At 40.8% G+C, this 19,148-nt stretch overlaps 1 protein-coding gene across 5 annotated transcripts in view; it reads left to right on the forward strand.

Moving 5' to 3' along the window:
• The window catches only part of LOC149149211 (valine--tRNA ligase, mitochondrial 1-like), a 277,751-nt gene that overhangs the window by 91,538 nt on the left and 167,065 nt on the right, over window positions 1-19,148 (forward strand). For all 5 annotated transcript variants that reach the window (XM_089439538.1, XM_089439541.1, XM_089439537.1 and 2 more), the window contains 3 exons: window positions 12,243-12,320; window positions 12,531-12,614; window positions 12,754-12,833. In XM_089439538.1, the coding sequence (XP_089295664.1) occupies window positions 12,243-12,320; window positions 12,531-12,614; window positions 12,754-12,833 (242 nt within the window). The remainder of the gene's footprint in view (window positions 1-12,242; window positions 12,321-12,530; window positions 12,615-12,753; window positions 12,834-19,148) is intronic.

Genomic DNA, 19,148 nt, shown 5'->3' on the forward strand with positions numbered 1-19,148 from the left:
GAACATAAATGAAGCAGAGTTCTAAAGAGTAAGATTCACGAATTTAGCATCCAATAAACATTTTCCCTGATTAACAAAAGCAATTTCACACCAACTAAAGCAAAAAATATCTACTGATACAACAATTGATTCCTGGAGACCAACTGAACTTAAGATACAGAAAACAAGCAGAGTGATAAAAACACCAACCATTGATATAAAAACTATAGCGAATTTTGGGCGGGGGTTGACCAAATAGAGCTTCCCACAATCCTTCCACGACGCACAGGGCTGACGCTTCTTTATCCCACCATAATTGGAATGATTAAATTTTTGCATTCAAATTCGTACATCCTCGATAGCTTAAGCATGCGTGAATGAAGCTTATGATGCATTGTGTATATTGTCTTTCCTTGGAAATTGGATTGGCATGTGATAGACATGAGGCATAGTAAATCCATGGTACTTGTCATTGATTAAGCTCGATTAAGGTATGGCTTGAGTGATTAGTTGACCATTAACTTGAAGGTACTCTAGTCTTAATTCGATTGCCTCATTGCCTAACAAATCAGCTAGACGATTAAAACCTTGTAATACTTAATAAAAGGATGTTTTTTGGATTTTTGTAACCTCATGTTGAGCTTGTAATTGTATAAAAACAAGTTTGTCGTCAGTTGGAAGAACTTTATTGTGCATCGACTTGATAATTATGCTAGAGTCCAACCACTGTTAGTGATTGAATTTGTGCTTCCATTGTGTTAGCACATATCTCCGCTCCCCAGAAAAGTGAGAAACTTGATGAACTTGTGGTGGAAATTTTAGTGTAACATTTATAAGAATTTGCCAAATAGTGACACTGCTAATTTTAGATAACAATGGTATGTTCCATGCTTAGCACAATTTACTTCAATGTTCTTTAGCAGCCCAATAACAATATCCAATTATTTCCAATAGCAATCACATAAACCATTAATCACATTGACAGTAAATGTAGATAGAACATAAAAACATATGCAGAAGACAAGCCAAGACAAGAGGACACCAGATACAGCGGATGCCAGGGAAAAGCCCCAATGTGGGGAAAACCCTTTGATCAAGTCTTCTTATTATTTTTCAATAGTTCAGTAGAAAGAGAGAGTACAAAAGTCAAGTAGACTAGCCCAATACAAAGTCAAATTAGCCCTGTCAAATTCTGCAGTCAAACTTCAGCCCTAACCAGAAAGTCAACCTTGGTCAAATCAATAGCAAAACACCTCCTTTGAAGCTCAGTGAATGGCAGTTCAATTCGGTCTCCAGCAAAGGTCAAAGTCAACCCAAAATAATCCTGCAAACTTTGGTCAAACTCGGTCAAACAACAGTTAGCCCAGTGGTCAGACAATCCTGCAGTCAACGCAGGTCAAATAGTCCCAAACTTCTCGATTTTCGTACCAATCAATGCGTCCTCAAGAAAGCGAATTTTTGTCTCCAAAAACGCAATCAAATTCGGCCAAAACGCTGGTCAACAGTGTGAAATTTTCGGTTTTGTTTTGGCCCAGAAAATCAGTTCTCCTAGCCGCACGTGTGAGAGAGAGAGAGCGAGAGAGAGAAGATGCCCAAGCTGTACGAACCAATCTAATGAAGAGAGAGAAGAATGTGTGAGTGAATGATGTCCAAATGAGGTGTGAGGTCTCTTATATTTATACACTTTGTTGTGGGTGAGGAGACACATCTATTGGGCTTCTTGAGCCTACATTAATCTGAGGCCAACCTGAACAATTTGTACATTTGAGAGAAGAAATTCAAAATCACACTTCTACTTGTCCGAATGAGATGATCTTTATATCAATCTTGGACCTCTCGAAAAGAGGAATCCAATGCAATAATCATCTCCATAATATGAGTTTTCCCAAGGTGGAATTTGGTCCTAGTTGCCAATTTTAACAGACACTCACAAATTCTTCTCATCGAGAGATCCATTCAAAGTTTTCTTCGGTTGACCTTGGATGCTAGGCGTAACCCTTGCTCGTACATTCTCAACAGGATTGTATAGTCGAACCCCCTGTTGGTTCTAGAGGACTTTGATAGCAAACTAATGCACTGTTTGTCCCCCTCGCCCTCAGCGATCAAACTTAGGAATCCTTGACATCATTGGCCTCATCTTTCGATTTCTCTCTCCCACTCTCTCTCTTGATAGGTTCTTGAGTTGTCCAAACTCAGTCAGTTTTTTGTACCATCGTACTGTTGATTTGGGGTAGCATTGGATGTGCTCTAGCCACGAAAATTGGTGGAGAGGCTAAGGCACATGAGATCTCAAATACCCAGAAAGGGTTTGGGCAGATTCTAAACAGTTTGGGAGATATTAAAATAATTAATATTTTTAATGGAGCCCTAAGTCTAAACTTAGGGAAAATAAAATATTAATGTGAATTAATATAAAACTGTGTTAGAATGGTCGAAAAGTCACGGATCAAGCTAGATCTAATGTTAGCCGTTGATTAGGGACTTAATCTCGGTCGTTGATTTGTCAACGAGAAAAGTATAAGAGGAGGCTTGAGGGTCACTTGGACAACACACCAAGAGATCAAGATTTCGACTTTCTGGGGCTGAGTTTGATGAGAAAGTTGAGAGAGTGATCAAAGTTGCAATTGAGGGGTAGTGAATATAGAAGCAGAGAGGCAAAGATAGCATCGGGAGGATCAGCGCAGTAGTTGGAGAGAGGGACGCAGAAGCAGCCAAGGGTTCACATAGAGCTAGCCAGGGCTCACGCAAAGGCAGCCAGGAGCTGCGCAGTGCCTCAGAGGGCCAGCGTGGGTGACGCAGAGGGCCAGAGGGCTGATGCAGTGCCTCCAGAGGTTGACGCAGGCCAAGCCAGAGTGACGTTGGGCTAACGCTGGGCTAAAGAGAGGTTGACGCAGTCCCCAGAGGCTGACGTTGGTGTTTCGTGGGGCAGATTGGAGCTGTGGAGCTGCTGGAGTGTTTATCCGGGGTTTCAGCCGGAATATCTGCTTCCGAGTCGAGAGATACTGCTTCCGAGATTTTGCTTTGTTGGGTGAGCTGGATTTGGCACCCAGATTGTATTTGAAACTGCTTAATAAATCAAACCCTTAGATAGTTGCACCGATTTCTCCGGCATTGGGTTTTTCCGGGGACATTAGTCCAAAAACAACAATGTCACTTGTGTGCTTGTTTCTATTTCCTTCAGTTGATGATCTGTAATGTGTTGAGCATGTACTTGTATTTATTTCCAGTATTTACATGGTAAATAACTTGTTAATTAATAAAACAAGTAGGTAGGAATAAATCAGTAAAGTGCATGAAGGGTTTCTAACGTGTCAAACTTAGAAATTCCAACATGGTATCAGAGGGTGGTTGCAGATCATAAGAGAACTGAGGACATCAACCGACCAGAGCAGCAGCAGCAGAAAACATTTGTCCCGAGTGACAGACGCTGTTCCTTGCAGAGTAGCAGCAAGGAAGGGGTGATGCAGTGCCTGCATCATCAAGATTGAGCCAGGAAAAGGCAGCGCAGAGGCTGAGGGAGGCAAAGACTGTCTCACGCAGAGCCACACAGAGGCCAGGAGGGCTGACACAATTGGTTGAGGAAGCTGAATTGTCGGTGCCAGGATTGCGCAGAGCCTAGGAGCTCTAACCTTTAGTTTGCTGGGGTTTAGGAGGTTGTGGCTAAGTTGCAGAGTGGAGCTGGTGGGGTATTGTAGTTAGAACAATACCTAACAGGGCAAGACTAAGGAGGAGGGAGTTGCTGCCGAGGGTTTCTAGCCAAGAAATTCGTTCAGTGGTGCAGCGACACTAAGGATCGGAGTGGGGGCATCTCGACATTGGCAGAAGGGTTTCCAAGAGGGAAATCGAGGCTCAGAGGGAGTCACACCGAGAACTTCCAGGAAGGAAGTAGAGGAGCAGGGAGATGGCGTTGAACGGGGTAAGAGACCAGGACAGATTGGACGGAGTCTCAAACTTTGTAGTCTGGAAGGCCAGAATCCTATCCATTCTAGACAGGAATCGTGTCAAGCACTTCGTCTTGAGGACGATAGCTATCCCAGTTGACCCAACTGATAACGACAAGTATAAGGAGGCAATGGCGAGGGCCAAGAGCATCATCCTCGACGGGGTCAAGGACCATGTAGTACCACATATTGCCGAAAAGGAAACGACAAACGAGATGTGGGAGTCCCTAAAGAAATTGTACCAGCATACTTCTGTGCAGAGAAGGATGTTACTAGAAAATCAGCTGCAATCATACCAGATGCAGAAGGGAGAACAAATTGACCCCTTCCTCGGTCGATTGAAGGAGAGAAGGGATTAGCGTACTTCCATATGGGCAACGCCAGATCCAGAATTGATGGTGAGAACAGCCCTGAACGCAGTCTCAGAAGACTGGGAGGTGTTTGTCCAGAGCATACTGGGCAGGGCGACCCTTCCAGATTGGGAGGAAATGTGGGCTGCTCTTCGCCAAGAAGAGATCAGAAGGCTAAGCAAGGCAGGAAGCAGCGACAAGGGATCAGAATCAAGAAGGAGGAGGAGGATGCTGCCCTAGCATCTGAGGGAAAGCAGGAGAAACAGAAGAAGAAGGACCTCTCCAAGGTCAAATGCTTCCATTGTGGGGAGCTGGGTCATTATGCGACCCAGTGCCTAAGGAAGAAGAGTAAGGGAGAGGCCTCCGAGACCAAGGCAACGCTAGCAAGGGCAAAGAAGGAAGTGGAGACAAACGATGACTGTGCCATGAGTGCACACACACCACTTGAGTGGAAGTGGGGAGACATTGAGCTGTAGTCAGGCGGACTACAGGCGATGAGGGGCAGGGTCCTCGAGGTACCCAACCTTTTGGATTAGCCCTTGCTACGGGAGCCCTAAAGAGGAGTAGCAGTATTGACAATGTCAGTGGAGACGGATGCGGATGCAGTGACAGAGGGAGCTACAATGTAGGATTCCCAAGACAACGCAAGGCTAGCAGGTTGCAACAGTGCGAGAGGCACGAGAGTGTTGCACTAGTGCAGGATGGCACAGAGAGGTGTGCAACAGTGCGAGATGCACAGAGTTGTTGCAGCAGCGCAGAGGTTAGAGAGAGAGCACTTGTTAGTGACAGAGGGGGCTTCAACATCAGGAGTGTTTCTAGCCTGCCGAAGATGTTAGAGTTTGGAGATCAGTTAGTTACTTCTCAGTAATCGGGTTGTAGTGCAACAATTAGTAGTGGTAGTACTATGGGCAACACGATGCAGCATGATGAGAGGGGTTGTAGTGCAGATGCAGTAATGGCAGTGGCAGAGCCATGGGAAGTAGCACAGATGCGGAGGGAGTTGCAGTACAGATGCAATAGTGGTAGTGGCAAGGCCATGGGTAGCAGTACAGGATGCAGTAGTACAAATCATGGGCAGTAGGCCTAGCATCAGCACAGGGACTGATGTCGGATGATCAGGGTGATACTCAATGAGGAGTATTGCTAGAGCACAGTCCTCGCTAAGACGAAGTGTTGATTTGGGATAGCATCGTATGTGCTTTGGCCATGAAAATTGGTGGAGAGGCTAAGGCACATGAGATCTCCAATACCTAGAAAGGGTTTGGGCAGATTCTAAAAAGTTTGGGAGATATTAAAATAATTAATATTTTTAATTGTGTCCCTAAGTCTAAACTTAGGGAAAATAAGATATTAATGTGAATTAATATAAAGTTGTGTTAGAATGGTCCAAAAGTCACAGATCAAGCTAGATCTAATCTTAGCCATTAACTAGGGACTTAAGCTCGGCTGTTGATTTGTCAACGAGAAAAGTATAAGAGGAGGCTTGAGGGTCACTTGGAGAACACACCAAGAGATCAAGATTTCGAGTTTCTGGGGTTGGGTTTGCTGAGAAAGTTGAGAGAGTGATCAGAGTTGCAGCTGAGGGGCAATGAATACAGAAGCAGAGAAGCAGAGATAGCACCGGGAGGATCAGAGTAGTAGCCGGAGAGAGGGACGCAAAAGCAGCGAAGGGTTCACACAAAGGCTGCCAGGATCTGCGCAGTGCCTCAGAGGGCCAGCGTGGTGACGTAGAGGGCCAAAGGGCTGACACAATGCCTCTAGAGGTTGACGCAGGCCAAGCTAGAGTGACGCTGGGCTAATGCTAGGCCAGAGAGAGGCTGACGCTGGGGTTTCGTGGGGCAGATTGGAGCTGTGGAGCTGCCAGAGTGTTTATCCGGGGTTTCAGCCGGAGTATCTGCTTCCAAGTAGAGAGGTACTATTGCTGAGATTTTTCTCAGTTGGGCGAGTCGGATTTGGCACCCAGATTGTATTCTGAAACTGGTTAATAAATCAAACCCTTAGATAGCTGCACCGGTTTTCCCGCATTGGGTTTTTCCGGGGACATTAGTCTAAAAACAACGATGTCACTTGTGTGCTTGTTTCTGTTTCCTTCAGTTGATGATCTGTAATGTGTTGAGCATGTACTTGTATTTATTTCCAGTATTTACATGGTAAATAACTTGTTAATTAACAGAACAAGTAGGTAGGAATAAATCAGTAAAGTGCATGAAGGGTTTCTAACGTGCCGGACTTAGAAATTCCAACACGTACCTTTGTAATAATGTTATACTTATGTAGGTTTTTTTCTTTATATTATTTTCAACATTTCTAGGAGTTGCGTTTGCACTCCCACATTGTATTCACACCGTTTTGTACCCTTCAATCCCAGTGATCTACTTTTATGGTCATTTGTTGGACATCATTATAATTATCTTATCTGATCTTATCTCCATTTGGGTTTGTGCTTGCTAACCTCAGAGGGGTGTTCCAAGACATTCGTGCGTTGCTTTCCTTGTAGATCTGCAAAATAAGCACAAAAATAACACACAAAAAGCTTATTTGGCATGCTACCAAGTTGCCAATGGGGTTATAAAAAATGTTTTGTAAATAGTGGTGAAATTCCCTTCAACATTAGCTTTAAATGGTGAAATAAAATTAAGAACTAGAAGAAAAGAACTTTACATGGCAGATTTGTTACCAAGATAAAGGTTAAGGCCCAAAAACTTTAAATCACTGCAATAGAAAGCATCAAAGCACCAAGAAGCTTTGAAAGCCAATTAAAGGCACAACAATTCTTTATTTCGCATATACCAAGAGGTTGATTGCGCCAAATAGACATACACAACCAATACAATGATGTTTCTTGCACAAGAATGTAGAAATGAGAGAGAGAGAGGTAGAGAGAGAGAGAGAGAGCTGCTACTGAAGAAGATCCTGCTTGAGGCAACAGCGAACCATTCCTTTTATTGACTTCCTCCCATGCAAATTAGTGAGAAAGGGAGGTTGAATTAGCCATGTAAACCATCCATATGCACATCGCCATCCAACTTCAATCAAGTGAAGGTACTCCTTAGTCCAAGTGAATGTGAACTATCTTGATCTGAGAAAGAGTAGAGTGAAGTAGCTAAGCACTTGATTTTGATTGGAGAAGCTCTATGTTTCATGAGATGAAGTATCCTTGAGTGTAGTTTGTGGAGTCAAGCTAAAGGAGAAAGCTAAAGGAGTTTGTTAATGCGCTCTAGTCAAAATGGGAATCTCTCTTGGTTAAGTGGCAAGAAACTAAAGTGAGGATGAGGTGGAATGAACTAAAGATGAAGTGGATAGAGGGAAACCCTGCGCATGGGTGAGTGGGGATAATCCAAGTTAAACAGATGTGAAGTAACGAGAGAGTGCATGCTCTTAGTTAACTAAAAGAAAATGCCTCATTAATTCCTCCATGCATGCATGCGACCCAATTAATTCTTAGAGGGTACTAACTCACTCATACATATATGCATGCGTCCCTAGTGGACTCCAGTTGACTGATGAATGTGCTCTGATGAATCAGGATTTCCCCTAGTTGACTCATGCACTTGCCACATCACTACTAGTATTGACGCATCTGTGTGTCTAGATTCTGCCACTTGTCACAACCAAAAGTTGGTGCATGTCATAAGAGGAGACTACCACATGTTACCATGCTATAAGTAGACTGCTATGAAGAAAGATGCTAAAAATAGTAGTCCCCTTCAAAAATAGGAAAAGAGGAAAATGTTTGGAACAACTAGGGGTACCCTACCAAATATAGCATGCCTAAAATTAGGCAATGCTAAAAAAAGAAAGTTCTTGCATGTCCATGAAACTATACTCATTGGACTTGATTTTCAGCAAGGAGTTGAATATGTGATCAAATTTAACATCCAACCCGCACTAAAAATAGCACTGTCTCGCACTTTGCTTGAAAGTAGCGCATTGGAATAGGCAGCTTGCAAGGATCTCAAATATACCATCTTCTTTGACATGCGAGTCTTTGAACCAGACTTGCTAAAAATAGAAAGTGTCATGCATGTCATCTGGGAGAAACCCATTGGGTTTAGGAGCTCATAAAGACTTCAAACAGACCATCCTCAATTGGCTTGCCAGGCCTTTGAACTATGTCTCCTAAACATAGGAGTGCTGCCAAAAATAGTAACTCTCTTTAGGCTGATGAAAACCTGTGCAATATCTGTGTCTGAGTTAGGATTGCATCGCTGAACCAATCCTACACTTTACCTCCATGGGTACCACCCTTGGCTCAAGTAATGCCATCTTTGAAAATGCCTCCAAATGCTAGGCTGATGAAATGTGCTAGCCCTTGACCCTCCAAATTTGCAAGGGGGCAAACTTGGAGATCAACACACCGCTAACCGGTAGTGAATCTTAGTCATTGAACAATTGATGCTAGATGGTGGCTTAGAAGGTGGGACACTACAAGGTGGACTTCTTGTGAAGGAGGGTATGACGAAAAGTATTAGGATCCATGGGAGGGCTGAAAGTAACTCACATTTTTTCATAGGAATAAAGCTACATTTTTTAACGACGAAGGCGTCTATAGTCTCTTCTAAGCAAGGGGATGGAGGGACAATCATCAGTAAAGGAAAAATTGACATGCTTATACATATGTTTGAACTGTTCATCATATCAATGGTTCATGATATAGAGAATAGGGGGTGGGGAATGAGTGGGTTGGCGAGTGGCGTGAGGATAAAAATTAAGAGTGACCTTTCAAAGAACCTGAGATAGCAGGTCATATTTGGCTTTGATCATACTAAGGGGAGAGAATTGGGAAATGTCTAGGACTAATTGTGAAAGGCATAGTCATCAACAAACTTGATGTCGAAGGGTATGTGCTAGGGTGTGGATTGAGGAGGGTAAAAACAATGTACACATGGTCAACAATAGTGATGAGGGGAGATTAACAATGAGATCTCAAATATGCATAAGAAGACCCTGGTGGGCTGAGACAAAAAAAGTGTACTTGCTGGAATTTGAAAAGCATGAGAAACCGTTGAGAAGCAAGAGGCTGTCGGCTTCTCCAAGCTGCAGTAGAGATGTCTCCTGTAAGCTGTGATGGGACATCCACAGAAGAAGAATTTAACTAAATGTAAGAATTTAACTGTTGTCCTTAAATTATAATGTTTCCCAGGCTTTCACCTGATATTTTACAGTGTCCATTTCAACCAGGATGAATCTAGATACAGAGGCAGGAGGCTGAAATGGCTATTAAGTTATAACTTATAATTCCCATTTTTCAAAGAAGGTTTAGGGAAAACTGGATAAAGTGGAAAAAATGTCTTTTCCAACTGTGTACTAAACTATTGACAACATTGCAGTTTTTCAACCATTTATTCACATTCACTAACAACACTTACCACCATAGTTCTTCCAAAGGGAGCCTCCTACTTGTAGTGCTTGGAAGAGACATGATCCCCAACTGATCCTTTATATGCTTCTTTAAAAATACAATCAACTCAATTAGTGCCATGTACTTCTGCAAAAAGCATTCAAACTTTATCTTGCATGTCACCAACATGCCCCTGAAATCAATTGATAAGGAGCAACTTTTTATAACAAGTTTTTGCCTTAATGCTTTGTTCATCATGATAGGGCCTAGGCACAAGGGCAGCGGTCAATTCATTGGAACTCTGCTGGTTCAGAATGCCTGGACAAGGTAGTGAATATTCCTATCTTTTTAGGGTTTGAAGAGGGGAAAGAGACCAATTGTATCCATGAATATTGTGGCTGAGGAATCATATCAGGGAATAGAAGGATGGGATGGGAAGCTCACGTAGGAGGTTCTAGATAAGTCGATGGAAGAACTTTGGCATGAAAAATTGTATTGAGCCTCCTCCGGTCAAGTTGTCCATCATGATGTGAGTCCAGCTGCTAATTGGCTCGGTAGCTTACCAACCTTGAGTCCCAACCCACCAGCCTAACATCAGGATTAAATTGATTATATTGTCAGTGAACTTTTGTATCAGAAAATTTATACTTTTGAATATAAGTACTAAGAATAAGATGGTATTTAGTAACCAACCGTAGTTGGTTAGCAGCTAAGAATATTAGTTAGATTGTTAGAAAAAAAGTACTAAGAATAAGATGGTAGTTGGTAACAAATCACAGTTGGTTAACAGCTGGGAATAATAGTTAGATTGGTATAAACTAGTTATGAATATTGTATAAAGGTTTAAACCCAATGATGGGGTGCGGAGTTAAAGCCAAGCATCTGGAATTCCACTGTTTGATATCCTGTCAGGTAGACCACTCCTAAAGAAAGGAGATGATTCATCCCATACAGTGTTGATGTTGATAGTTCGGACAGGTGCTTCTGCATAGGCTAGGTGTTAATCATGCAGAAGATGTCCAAAAGCCTCTTTAGGTACTTGCTTATATTGAGCAAGTGACTTTTATGATTTCTTTCGTAAGTTTAACTCAGGAAAAACACATTAATTAATTGATCAATCTTTAATTAATGTTGGCTATTCAACCAAGGTTTTATTGAAAAATTAATTTAATTCATTTTAGTGAATTAGATTTAATCTCTATCGCTTGATCTAAGTGGGTTAGCATTTCATCCTATCCATCCATCATTTTGGACATTGAGGGTTAGGGATTTGGCTTAATTAAAATTATAAGAGAAGCCTAAGGGAGATGTGAAGACATATGGAATGTGTGGGAGAGAGATTTTCTCTAGAGATTGAAGAGAAGAAGTGTGCAGTGAGGTGATTTCAGGAGAAGAAAGAGGAGGCCGAGTTTGTGGAGAGGAGGTCGAGACTTGGAGAGGGCAAAATCTGTGAGGGGTTGAGTTTTTCCAGCCAGGTTTGTGCAAGGAAAGGAGGATGAATGTCTCTAGTGCGCATGGGGCCGTATAGGCTGAGGAGAAGGCGCAAGGGGCCGTATAGGCTGAGGAGAAGGAGGTCGAATTTGCAGGTGGAGGCTGAGTTATTTCCAGGGCCAAAATTTCCAGTGGGCCAAATTCTTCAGGTGGTCGAAAATTTCGGTTCCATTGTGCTGTATTTTCTTTGTATTCTTTGATCGTCATTTTCTTTGTTAAGGAAGCCCTAGTTTTCCTCAGTAATAAAAAATGAAAGATAATTTGTTGTTCTGCTGTGTTTTCTGACTGATTTTCTAGCAGTTTTCAGAAAATTTAAATTGCTGAATTTTATTTCTGGGTATAAAATAAATTGCTGAGAATAATAAAACAGATCTGGCATTGGAAAATTAACATGTAGCATATGTGTTCTCTTTGGCTGTAATGTGCTTGTGGTGTTCTTTGCTGCCATGTGCTGAGCTTTCAATGCTGTTCTTAATTTGGCTAGAAGTTTGAAAAATATTGAATACTAAAATTTGAATGGGAAGGGTGAAATTAATTGGGGTATGAAACGTGACATCAGGGAATAACTGTGTAGGTAAATTGTTCACAGTGGCAGAGAATGGTTGTAAAGTTGATGGTGATTCAACCAAAATCTGATCATTTTTGTGAAATATTTTAGAAACCTCTAATCAAACAATATTTAATTTATGCCATTCTTATTTCTGGCTTTATCATTGTTTTTCCATTTCATTTATGACCACAGGCTTTCTATAACACCTTGTGGTATTTTGTATTCCCATTTCTCCCTCCACCATATGAGCATAGTTCATATGGTGCCCCCTCTTAAGTCTCGGACTTTGCGAAATTGGAGTAAACAATTGAGAAAACCTACAGGACATCCACCTTTCTGTCAAGAAGTGATGAATGATTTCATTGTTGATATGGAGTTCTTTATGAGCATTGTTATGTTTAAATCCATCTTTTACAGCGATTTCAGAGGAAGGGACATGGCTTGTCACATATTCAAGCAGAACATTTAAATCTTTGGGAATTTAATGGGTCACAAGATTGACCTAATGCTGCTCTCTTTTGCTGTCCTATGATAGGTCTTATTTTGTTTGACCAATTGTTGCAACTATTCTGTTGCTGTCCAATTTGCAGGTGGTGGTTGAAAAGAAACTAATGCGTGAAAGAGGATTAACAAGGCATGATCTTGGACGTGAGCAATTTACGGCTGAGGTAAGTAGTGTAACACCAAGAATTTTCCTTGACATCCAGTTGAATGGTGATGATATGTCAAAGATGGTTGAACAGAATAATTCTCATCTGGAAAGAACTAATATGATGTCAATGATCTGGCCATTTGGTACATCCATATCTAACTGACTTTGAATCTTTAATCCTAGGCTGTTTGAGGTGTTTTCAGCTGATTGTTTATTCTGTTTGTAGGTGTGGAAGTGGAAAGATGAATATGGAGGAAAAATTTTGAACCAGGAACGTCGTCTGGGTGCATCACTTGATTGGTCTCGAGAGGTTAGGAATTTCTATTGTATTAGTAATTGTAATGTTGCATGTTGGAAATGAGCATAACAATAGAATGATACATCAGAGATTTTGTATAAAAAGTACACTATATATGCATGTAGATATTCTAAATGAGGCATGAATGCAGTGCTTCACAATGGATGATAAAAGATCAAAAGCAGTAACTGAGGCATTTGTTCGACTGTATAAAGAAGGCCTTATTTACAGGTATGCCCTTAGTCGTCTACTTATTCATTTACGTCTGTGAGAGAGTAGAACATTACATTTACATTGTGGTTGTTGAGTCAAAGATTCATTTCTATCTTTACAACTTTGCTGACTCCAGAAAAGTTACTGTTACGAAGAAATCTCGTATACTCAAAAGTTAAATACTCCAGAAAACTTGGAATATGAAGATCTCCATTGAAGATACAAGAATATATTTTAAAATATATGAATGAGAATGATGTTAGAAATGAGAGTGAGGGCCTGCTTATATACGCTAGGCAGGTGTCCCTTTATGAATGATCGTGTCCTTAGGGACATACCTCTTCATTAACTAATTTATCATTATTTATGATGTGTTGTTATCAACGTTACACAAGGCAGGGACATGGAGTGTCATTTCCCAAAAATCTAGGAAGCAAAGCGTCTCGGAAGCATCTACTATATATATATATATTATATTTTTTTGTATTTATATTCAAAAAAATGTTATATAAAAATTATCCCTGTAATTATTAGTTAAATTAAGGCAAGGAGATTATGCCCATTCACCAAGAGGCACCCGAGGCAATATTCAAGCCATGGGCCTCCCATAATTGTATCATCATCTTATTCATTAATAATATATACATCATTTTCTGTTAAATGCTGGGTTTCTTTGCTGCATGTGCTATCAAAGTGGTCGATTCTCTTTGGAATTCTCCATTCGCCCCTTTTTCATTCCGCCTCCTTCACTCATTCGACCCCCCCTCCCCCGTCTCCAACACAAACGGTCACATCGTGTCACTTAATCCGCTGTGCTCCCCGCACTCGACTTCCACAGTCGTGCTCCACAGCCCTCAACATCCGCTGCCCATCTCCGCGTTTGTGTCCCACACCGCCTAGCCCCCGCACTCAACTTACACTGTCGTGCTCCACCGCCCTCGACATCCGTCGTCCATCTTCGCGTCTGTCTCCCACGCCGCTTTCTCTATCGCTCCTCATCATCTCTACCCACTTCCACCATTGACCTTCTGTGCTTGCCGTTCGTTTTCCGTTTGTCCAACTGTCGTACATAGTCTTGTCTAGCGTAAGCTTTCCGTCAAGCTCACGCATCATTGAACAACGTTTTAACCTCGACAATCACGTCCCTTCAGAGGGCATCAAACCTATTCTAACGCCTATATATTGCCTCGTGGGTATACTTATACATAGAATTATATTTATATAGCTTGTAATATTAATTGTTATGTATATAACTAATTAATATTTAATAACTATATAATATAATTAATATTTGATTATATATATATATATAATCAACTTATTATTATTGTTATTAAATAAAATAAAATAAATAAATATTATTATTAAAAAAAGTTTAGGGCCAAATTAAGAAAAAGAGTTAAGTTGGATAAATATACTCTACATCAGACCTACGCGAAAGCGCCATCAATGTCGATGGCCGATTTCAATAAAAGATTGCTAGACCTTGAGACTAAGGTGACCGGACAGGGCGAAAAAATCGAAGCGCTCTAAGACACAACAAAGATAATAGAGAGTCAGCTCGAGCAGAACAAGAATGAATTTAAAAAGGATCAGGCAGACCTTTCAGTTAAGGTGGATCAAGCGATGGTGATGTTGACTTGTATTTGTGACAATATGAAGATTACGCCTAATCAAATACCCCTAAATAATGAGGCTACTCAATATCTCAATTCTCTAGATTTGTCAAAATCGTTAGATTCACATGAGAAACCTGAGTTTCCAAAGACATCTTCCACTCTTAATCAAGAAAATAGTAATACGAATGTTCAAAATAGGCAGCTCTGGAATCCATACACCAATATGCCGTTTTCAAATCAACACCCTTTCTTCGCTCTGTTGATAGCTAGATATCAACGAACAAAACTTGACCTATCCAAATTTGACGGTAACGAAAAATGCAGCGTTGCTTGTTTCAGTAAAGCAGAAGAATATATCGAGATTTATGGTATTGACAATGATGACGAAAAGGTCAAGCATGCTTCCATGCAAATGGAAGGTGAAGCATATAATTGGTATATGTGGTGGAGAAAGGCGACACTTACTATCAGTGGGAGGAAATTAAAAAATGCGTTCTTTAAAAGGTTCCAAGGTGTCAAGGAAGAAGAGTTTTTCTCACCACTCACCAGATTGCAACAAAAAGGAGATGTGGACGAATACGCTCGAGAATGGGAAACTTTGGCCACATGAGTACCTGGATTATCAGAAACTCGTTTGATTCAATCATACATCACGAGACTTAAACCTTTTATCCAAGCTGAGCTTGAGCTTCATGACAACACTTCTATAGAGGTAGCCAGGCAGAAGGCAAAAGCTGCTGAAAATAAGCACGAAAAAATGCAGTGGCCAAGGTTGAAAGAGTATATTCGAGACAAAGATTTTCCCTAGCCATGTACGCAGATGACACAAAATATGTTCCACAACATCTTCGTGAAGGAGACAAAAATAACTTGGAAATGCAAAGAATGAAAGGGGGCAAGTGCAAATGTTGTGGCGAAATATGGGGCCCTAAACATAGGTGTGCTGAAGTAAATGTTAAGTTTAGGTATGTTCTATGCTTAGAGAAATTTATTTCAATTTTCACAGTTAGCTCAATATCTTTTCCAGATTAGCAATCACATCAGCATTAAAGTAAACTGCAGATACAACATAAACATAAATCGCAGAAGACAAGCCAAGACAAGAGGACACAAGCTGTGGTGCTAGCCAGGGACAAACCCCAATGTGGGGAAACCCTTAATCAATTCTTCTTTTATGTTCTTCAATAGTTTAGTGGAGAGAGAGAGAGAGATTGTACATTTACAACAGAAGTCAACACTTTGACTTATCTAGATAAGAGCATAGATCATCTCTAAGAAGATGATACATGAGATCAGTTGAAGACATGCTGCTTCAATTGATTCTCCAAGGTGACTCCTTCACCTAGCATTGTGCTGCATCCCGTCATCATGCTGTAGCTCATCGTGTTGCACCATGTTGCACCCATCGTCACAATGCTGGACCTCATGACCATGTTGTACACATCATACTGCTGCACCTTATGCTGCACTTTTGTCCCATGTGTCATAACCATGTTGTCATAGAACATGTCTCATGTGCTTGTAGCACCATGCTTGCCACTGCTATCCATGATGTCCATGCTTGCCATGTTGTCCATGCTTCACCATGCTTGCTATTGTCCATGCTTGCCATGCTATCCATGCTTGTTGCTGTCCCATGTATCTATACAACACTATGTACCTTGCTGTCCCATGCATCTATACAACACTATGTACCTTGTTGTCCCATGCATCTATACAACACTATGTACCTTGCTCTCCTATTTACTTTGCTGCACTAGTTAGCAGCTGTCCCACTGTTGCACAATTGTCATAGCTGTCCTATGTCATTGGGCTATCCCATCTAAGTTGCCGTCCCAACATGCTGCTGTCCCACTGTCCTATTTGTTAGTGACATTGCAGCTCCTATGTGGCAGTATCCAACACCTCTGTACTACTGTTCATGGACAGAACTCGATCACTGGTTAGGGCACCCTCCTGTAACCTACAACAGTCGAACGATCAACCCATAACTCACCTTGAACTATGTGGCCTCCCTTTCTTTACAAGGTAGGTGACCTAGTTGTTTGAGGAGACACCTACAACTCCATGTAGAGGGTTGTTTTGACCATCAAAACAATACTTACAGGCCTGTGGCTTTCACACGGACCTTGCTGCCTCTTCAAGTGGTCACAAGGGTGACCTTAACGTCCCTTCTCCTTTGCTGAAGTAGGCCTTGGATTGCTGCCTTCTAGCCCAGCTCCTAGGCCCTCCTAACAGCAACTCAATCCTCCAAAAGACCCATATCTTTGTTGCGGTTAGGACCTATTAGGGTAGCGTATATCCTTATCTTGACTGTGGCTAGGTTACCCTTGAGATAGCGTAGGTTAGGGCTGCCTTAGGATAGTGTTAGGGCTGCCTTCCATCTGTGTTTAGGGCTGCCTTCTATCTGCGTCTAGGGATGCCTCTTTTCCTCCAATGTCTAGGGCTTCCACTCCTAGATTTCTCTTCCACTAAAACCCAAGACAAGTGGAGAGAAATCAAGATAGAAGTGTGTGTGAGAAATGACTCTCAAGTCATCTCCTTTTATACTAAAACGTTGAGCACTTGTGGGGTTTATTTGGTTGCTGGCCAACCTTGACGAATTGTCTTATAACACAAATAAACTCATAACTCCATGAATACTTATTGGAATGGGATGATCTTTAGATCAATCCTACACCTCTTGATGAGAGGGATCCAAGAAAAATATTAGTTGTCATAAATATTAGCCCTCATTGCCAATCTTAACAGTAAAGGAGACCAAGAACCTGTATAAATGTGAAGCAACTAATGATTCAGACAGTGATGAATTAGACGTAGAAGAAATCGAAGATTCCCCACAATTTTATCCAGAACCAGATTATGAGAGCATTTCGCAAGTATCATTATTGGCTATGACAGATATATCACTGTGCCAAACATTAAAATTAAAAGGACATATCAAGAAGAACAATGTAATGGTTTTGATCGATACCGGTAGCACCCACAATTTTTTGGACTCAACCATGGTGAAAAGACTCAACATTTTCACATTTCCCATGCCCAACATAAAAGTTATGGTAGTTGACGATATGAAAATTGAAAAGGTAGGGAAATGCCATAAAGTCAAATTGCAGATTCAAGACTGTAATCTAGAATTTCTGTTCTACACGATAACATTAGGAGGAGTGGATGTGGTCTTAGGTATCCTATTGTCCTCTGAGATGACTCTAGGTCAGTTAGTCATGCCAGAGCATCTAAAATATTTTGTTGGTTTTAAATTTTATGGATGACCAATGATATGAATTATTTAAAACAAGTGCTTAAGCCTTAACAATTACTAAACTAGATGAAAGGGCTGCTATTTGTCTAGCTATAGTTAATTGATTTTAAAATGAATGAATAACAGAATATGTGATGGTATAACTTGCTAAATATTCAAAGAGAATATTTGATTGGCTATAAGCAAAGAATACAGACAAACAACATTTCCTGTAGAACAAAATATATTCAAACGAATGCAGATTTGTGTGACACTTAATTGATATAGGGAAGTTTATAATAACAAATAGTCTTATAAGCTAGTCCCTAGTTACCGCTGATAACTTCACAATGGATTTAAGATTGACTGATACTCAGTATGATCTTACCCAGTTCTCTGCATAAAGAATTGAATATATGAAGCAATACATAATGAAATAAGCACATATGAAAAATTACAAGAAGACAGAACTATAGTAGGCAAATTCATAATCCTTTCATTAGCTTGGCAAATCTCCAGCTCGGTTACAATTCTGTTCTCAATGCTCATACAAGGGTTCAACCCTTAATAACTCGAAGGAGGAGTTATTTATACAAAAAGTTCTACTAGATATTTTCAAAACAAAATTACAAAAATAATACAAAATTGTAGGAATTTGAAAACTGCTAAGTGCTGGCACTATCCTTTAGGAATCTGTTGATGATGTGGTCCCTAAAAAGTGTTGCCCAGCTGTCCTTCAGTTGTTGATGAAAGTTACTCAATAAATTCACACAAGTGATCCCATTGGTCTTCACTTAGTATGGCAAGATTTCCCTGTAATATGCCCCTTTATACCTGCAAAGTTTGATTTATCAGTGGCTATGGTATAAATCTTTTGGCAGTATTCTTCTAGACTGATCATCCTGTCATTTGGGGCCACTAATCCTGGCCGTCCTCTCTTATTCAATAAATTAAATTTAAAATGAAATCTCTGGACTGAAGTCTTTAAGGTTTGACACTTGGTCTCTAATTGTGTCATCAAATTTTTCTTCTGCAACACCACCTTGATTTCCAAGATGGTTTTTGTTCTATCCTGAATTTGAATTTGCTCCAATTCGGCCCTAGTTTTTGAGTTAAGAACTCTGATCATGTCTGCAACTTCACTTGGTTTATCTTTGAGTAGCTGCTTCACTTGATCAATGGCTACCTGACATCTATTTATGAGTTCCTCCTGCTAAAAAATGATCTGAATGGAAGGCCATACTTCAGTCATGGCTTGACTGATATCTGCCCATATGCTTTCCTTGGCTTGGGCCAAGGTCTGAGCCATCAATGATTGACTCTGCAATTCTTCAATTCTTCTGTTCAACCTATGTGTTTTCTGCATTTCCTCAACATACAAACTATCATTCTTTATTTTTTGAGCTTCCAGATTCTGAAATTTCTTATGAAGCCTTTCATTCTCTTGCTTCTGGTGAGTGAGCTCCTATGAGA

Source organism: Pinus tabuliformis, chromosome 9 (genome assembly GCF_031772625.1).
Source record: "Pinus tabuliformis cultivar Carrire ecotype Pingquan chromosome 9, CPIR1, whole genome shotgun sequence".
NCBI classification, from domain to species: Eukaryota; Viridiplantae; Streptophyta; class Pinopsida; order Pinales; family Pinaceae; genus Pinus; species Pinus tabuliformis.